This window comes from Oryctolagus cuniculus, chromosome 3 (assembly GCF_051225735.1).
Source record: "Oryctolagus cuniculus isolate XC-2025 breed Fujian yellow rabbit chromosome 3, ASM5122573v1, whole genome shotgun sequence".
Classification (NCBI taxonomy): Eukaryota; Metazoa; Chordata; class Mammalia; order Lagomorpha; family Leporidae; genus Oryctolagus; species Oryctolagus cuniculus.
The window spans coordinates 2,795,982-2,801,981 of record NC_142869.1 but is presented as its reverse complement, the minus strand read 5'-3'; the positions used below and the strand labels follow the sequence as shown (position 1 = coordinate 2,801,981).

The window sequence follows — 6,000 nt, the reverse complement described above, 5'->3', positions numbered from 1 at the left end:
CCCACAGTTCCAGCACCCCCTCAGTCTCTGGGGACCGAGCAGAGGCCGTCACACGCCCGAGCCTCTCACTCAGTCTTCACGGGAGAGAGGAGAGGAGGGGTCCCAGGGAAGGTGAGCAACGTCCAGAGAGCCCAGGTGGTCCTCCCCCCCCAGCACGGAGCAAAGGAGGACGCACGCTCACACACACGCGTGTGCATGCACACACATGCACCCGCACCCTCGTGCACATTCGTCTCTCACACACATGCACACACGACCTGAGCTCCAGCTCTACACACACCCCACACACCCATGGGTGACGCCACCCCTGCCCCTCTGCCACTAGGCTGAGCCTCCCCCTGCGGGATCCCACCTGCAACAGAGCCTCGGAGGAGGAGGAGGAGGAGCCAGGGAGATGAAGGCGCTGAGGGCCTGGCTCCTGTGCCTGCTGCTGCTGAGCCTTGCCCTGCGGGGGGCTGCAAGCCGAGCCCACCAGCACTCCATGGAGATCCGCAGTGAGTGCCCAGACCCTGGGCGGTGCCTCCCCCTGCCCTCCCCACCCCAGCGCCCAGCATCTGGGTGGGGCCGGTCCACCTCCTCAGCCAGGGATCTGTCTCCAGGCCTCTCCCCACCCAGAGCAGCCTGGAGTCCTGGCCCCGGGTTCCCACCCACCACCAGAAAGGGGCTCACTTCTCCCTGCTGGTGCAGCTTGGCTGCTGGGAGGAAGAACTTGATCCTGGTGCCTCAGTTCCTGAGAGCCACACCCACTGCCCAGAGCTGGCCTCGCCAGACCCTCGGGGCACCCACAGGGCGGGGGTGGAGTGGGAGGGTCCCAGTGCAGCAGCCAGCTGAGGGCAACCCACTCCCTGCTCTCTCTCTCTTTTCTCCCCAGCCCCTGACATCAACCCCGCCTGGTACACCAGCCGCGGGATCAGGCCCGTGGGCCGCTTCGGCAGGAGGAGGGCTGCCCTGGGGGCCATCGCCAAGGCCGGCCGGCGACACCAGCCAGTGCACTTCCCCGGGGAGGGCAGCCCTGAGTCCTCCCAGCACCGCTGACCGCCCGGCTCAGGACGCCAACTCCGGGCGCCTTCCCCGCCCCGCCCCGCCCTCTCCTGCACAGGCCATTCCCCTTCAGCCCTAATAAACATGCCGGCCCTGTTGATCGCACGCCTATGACTCTGTGGTGACAAGTCAGAAGGCGCCACCCTCCCAGGAGGTCAGCCGGGAAGGATTGGTCGAGTAGGGCTCTGTGACCCGCAGAGGTCGCTGGTCCTGAGAGGGAGCTGGATCCGTCCTCCATTACCTGCAGGACACAGTGCCCCACCCACTCGGGCTGTCCTGGATGGCTGCCCAGGCTGCGCACTGAACGAGGCTGGGGAGGGCCCCACACCACATGGAGCAGAACGAAGTCCCCCGGAGCCCTGTCCTCTCTCAGCGCCCCCACTATCCCTTTTTTAGGCTTTATTATTTTAAAAGATTTCTTTATTTATTTGAAAGGCAGGGTTACACAGAGAAAGAAGGAGAGGCAGAGAGAGCGAGAGTCTTCCATCTGCTGGTTCACTTCCCAGTTGGCCACAATGGCTGGAGCTGTGCCAGTCCAAAGCCAGGAGCCAGGAGCTTCTTCCGGGTTTTCCACGTGGGTGCAGGGGCCCAAGGACTTGACCATCATCTACTGCTTTCCCAGGCCACAGCAGAGAGCTGGGTGGGAAGTGGAGCAGCCGGGACTGGTGCCCATATGGGCTGCCGGCACTGTAGGTGGCGGCTTCACCTGCTACGCCACAGCGCCGGCCCCTAGACCTTACTTTTGAGAGCAGCTGGAGGGCCACAGGACGGAGCAGACGTGCAGAGACCGCCTGGTGTCCCCAGCCCCTGCCCAGGCCCAGCCTCCCCATGACCAACGTCCCTGGCAGAGGGCTCGTTCATCACAGCTGCCAGGTGGACAGGGCCAGGGTTCACCCCCTTGGTGCCTGTCCTGTGGGCGTAGACAGTGCGTGGGGATGAGTCCCCCCCACCTCGCAGCCACGGGGAGGAGGGTCCTCGGTGCTCCGCCTGCCCCTCTCGCCCCCTCCAGCTCCCTTTGGCTCAGGGGAAAGAATCATGGGATGTCTGCTTCTAACCAGCAGAGCCTGCTCCCACCCGGCTCGTGACCCGTCCACACCACGCAGCTGTGGCTCTGCCCAGGGCCCGAGGACTCACGCCTTGGCCTGGGCCTCAGTTTCCACATCTGGACCCCACAGGGCAGCAGCCCCCACCTCACTCCCGCGCTCAGCAGGTGCAGCCTCCACACACCAGCCAACACCCGGGGGTCCTCCCTCGAGGCCCAGCCCAGCACGGATGAAGGTTTAACCAGCTGCGGCCCACCCCAAGCTCGAGGCCTGCCTCCCTTCCCGCCACCCAGGGCTCTGCATGGACCCTGTTTGCAGATGTCAGTCTCAGGGCCACTCACTCCGACGGTCTGGGGCAGGACCAGGGCCCCCGTCCCTGGCCAGGACCTCCCACCTGAGGCTGCGCTACAATGATGCCACCTCCCAGCCCTGGGCCCCTCCACGCAGGGATGTCAGACCTGCTCCCAGGCCAAGAGAGGCCCGGCCAGGCCTCCAAGCAGCCCAGGAAAGCACCTTGGCTGCTCCACACCGGATCAGACAATGCCACTCCCGGGTCACGCCCCAGAGGGCTAAAAACGAGTGCTCGCAGCAGCCGGCAGGGGCAGCCGCCCCAGCCTGCCCAGCCTGCGCCAGCACCGAGCACTGATTTCTGGAGGTTGGAAGCCCACGGTCGTGGCTCCTGCGAGCTGGGCAGAATGGCTGGCAGGCGGCCGTCTCTCCTGGCGTCCCCTGTGGTACAGAGAACTCCCCAATGTCTCTCCTTGGACGGGCTCCACCTTTGTGACCTAATCTCTCCAAGGCTCCACCCCGGCACCATCACATTGGACTTTGGGGACCCTGGGGGCTGCCACCCATGGGCCTTCGGGAAGGGACTCTGCCCCTGCCAGCCAGGAGGGGGCAGCACTGAGTCCCAGTGGGCCCAGAGGGCTGGAGACCAGCAATCGCCAAGGTGCTCCTCACTCATCTGCTGTCACTGGCTAACTATGACCTTGTTCCAAGCCCAGAATTCACCAGGAGAAGCCCTGACCCTAGAACACGACCTTATCTGTGGCTTTACTGCAGCCTGGAGGCAAGGCTGTTGGAGGTGGGAGTGGTCAGGCTGAGCTCCCCCGGGGGAAGGCAGACTCTGGCCTTCCACACCAGCGTCCTTAGCAAAGCGGCCTGCTTCCGACTCCCGGCCCCGGCCCCAGGCCGTGCCCCTCTGCTGCCTGGGGTGCCCGGCAGGCGGCATCATGTGGTTCATAGAGAGAGAGGGCGAGGCCAGCACCGCAGCTCAATAGGCTAATCCTCCGCCTGCAGTGCCGGCACCCCGGGTTCTAGTCCTGGTCGGGGCGCCAGATTCTGTCCCGGTTGCTCCTCTTCCAGGCCAGCTCTCTGCTGTGGCCCAGGAGGGCAGTGGAGGATGGCCCAGGTGCTTGGGCCCTTAACCCGCATGGGAGACCAGGAGGAAACACCTGGCTCCTGGCTTCAGATCAGCGCGGTACGCCGGCTGCAGCGGCCATTGGGGGGTGAACCAACGGAAAAGGAAGACCTTTCTCTCTGTCTCTCTCTCTCACTGTCCACTCTGCCTGTCAAAATAAATAAATAAAATAAAAAGAGAGAGGGGGCGAGACTTGATGTCCCCTACAACTTCCTGCCGTGACAGTTCCCAACCGCGCCGCGAAGCTCCCATGTTATCGCAGGGACCGGCACTGCGGCAGAGCAGGTAAAGCCACCACCTTGACCCGCGACACCGGCAGCCCATGTGGCACTGGCCCAAGTCTGGCTGCTCCACTTCCAATGCAGCTCCCTGCTAATGTGCCAGGAGGGCAGTGGAGGGAGACAGCCCGACTACTTAGGCCTCTGCACCCACATGGGAGATTCGGTTGGAGTTCCAGGATCCTGGCTTTGGCCTGACCCGGCCCTGGCCATTGTGGTCATTTTGGGAGTAAACCATCAATGGAGACCTCTCTCTCTCTCTCTCTCTCTCTCTCTAACTCTGCCTTTTAAATAAATAATTAGAATATTTTTTAAAAATCATAAACAGCACCCACAGTCTCCAGCTGGCTTCAGAGCCTCTGCTACACTGCCGTGCCGGAGCAGACAGCGGCACGGAGGCCAAGATGCCACAGGACTCCTGTGTCCCACAGCGGAGCCTGGGCTCCCGTCCCGGCTCCACTGCTGAGCCAGCTTCCTACTGACGCACGCCCTGGGAGGCAGCAAGCGCCTGGGTCCTGCCGCCCACGTAGGAAGTACAGAGGAGTTCTGGGCTCCTGGCCCAGCCCTGGCTGTTGCCCGTGGATGGAAGGCATCTCTCTGTCTCTCTCTGCCTTTCAAATGAACACAAATAAATGAACTGAAATTTTTTAAAAGTAGAACCCATTCTCCCCAGAAAGCAACAATTGTGATTCTATTTTCTTTATCTCTGTCCCCTCCCGCCCTCCTCTCTCTCTCCCACTTGTAACCGAGCTGTAGACATCATAGCATTTCCCTGAGTAGTTCAGCTTCTCCCACGAACAGGGACAATGCCCCACATATCCACGCAGCCATCACAAAAGATGGAGAAGTAGTAACGTCATCTGGCATGTAGTCCCCACTCAGACACCCAAGCACAGCACCAAGGTCTTGGTCTCGTTTGTACGCAGGCTCCAGGGCCGGCATTGTGGAGTAGCAGCTTGAGTCTCCGTCTGCATCCCCTACGGCCACTGGTCCGGAAACGGCTGCTCCACTCCGATCCAGCTCCCTGCTAATGGCCAGGGGAAGCAGTGGAAGACGGCCCTAGTTCTTGGTCTCTGCACCTACCTACATGGGAGACCCGGAAGAAGCTCCTGGCTCCTGGCTTCTGCCTGACCCGGCTCCGGCCATTGCAGCCACTTGGAGAGCGAACCAGCAGTGGGAGATCTCTGTCTTTCCCTATCTCTCTAACTCTGCCTTCAAATAAATAAAAAATAATGCTTTTATAAAGAAAGAAGCAGCAGGCTCCGGTGTAAACTCGCAGCTGCCGTGCGGTACCCCCCTTGGTCCCTTGGTTCTTCACTGTGTCCCACGAGGACTTTCGAGGACTTGCTGACGTCACCCCACCTGCTTCCCGTCATCCGAGAGGCAGGTCTGCGGGCCTCCTCGAACTGAGCTCTTCACCGCGGCACAAATGTCCTGGGTGCCTCCTCCCGCCCGAGCCGGCGTCCTGGGTCCCACTGGGTAGACGCTGAGCCTGACCGCAGCCCGCAGCCCCTCCTGTCCTGGCCCCTTCGCTGCTGACATCACCCGGTGGCCGCACTGTAACCCCGTCCCCACCCAGCAGTGATCCCTCCAACGAAGGCATTTCTCCTCCTGCTCTTTTCTCCTTGTTCAGCACCTTGTCCTGATTGCTGCTGCTCTAATTGTCCCGAATCAGCCAACGGGAGCCCCGGGAGGGGAATAATTGTAAGAGAAAGTGGCTCTGTCTGGGAATGGGAGATGAGAACAGGGTCAGAGGACGAGAGGGAGGGGGAGGGCTGGAGGCGCAGGTCGGGGTGCAGAGGGCTCATCAGCATCACCCCCACTCCCCGACACAACAGCTCAGGACAGCCCCAGGCCAAATCCCACCTGGGAAGGGCAGGTGCAGCCCCTAGGCTGCATTTGGGGCCTGGGCAGGGGGCCTGGGACCTGCACCACCTCGGTCAGCAGCCCCCCAGGGTCACCTCCCCTGTGCTGGCAGAAACGGACCTCACTTACTCTCCCCTGGCGTCCTGCGGCTGAGGATGGGGAGGGGAGGGGGGGTCGTGGGCCCAGGGCAGGTGCAGGGGTGGCGAGGCGACCCTGGGGGACTCCACCTTTCTGCTGGAAGCCCAGCCGCTGGCCTGCGTCAGATGTCCCGGGCCCGGGGACCCCATGGAAGTACAGACCGAGGTCTCCACCCTGCCTGGACACCCTCTGGGAGGGTCCGAATCTGCCAGAG

General features: G+C 62.6%; 1 protein-coding gene across 1 annotated transcript; it reads left to right on the top strand.

The window, feature by feature from the left end:
• Window positions 1–330: 330 nt before the first annotated feature.
• On the top strand, window positions 331–1,081 carry PRLH (prolactin releasing hormone). The gene is made up of 2 exons (XM_017338847.4): window positions 331–494; window positions 872–1,081. The coding sequence occupies exons 1-2, from the start codon at window positions 395–397 to the stop codon at window positions 1,033–1,035; spliced, it is 264 nt and encodes an 87-aa protein (XP_017194336.4). The 5' UTR covers window positions 331–394; the 3' UTR covers window positions 1,036–1,081.
• Window positions 1,082–6,000: the final 4,919 nt, after the last annotated feature.

Excerpts from the sequence above, each read along its gene's own strand:
- PRLH (XM_017338847.4), top strand. The coding sequence starts at position 395 with ATGAAGGCGCTGAGGGCCTGGCTCCTGTGCCTGCTGCTGCTGAGCCTT. Across the intron at positions 495-871 it reads GCACTCCATGGAGATCCGCA|CCCCTGACATCAACCCCGCC; the intron begins GTGAGTGCCCAG and ends TTTTCTCCCCAG.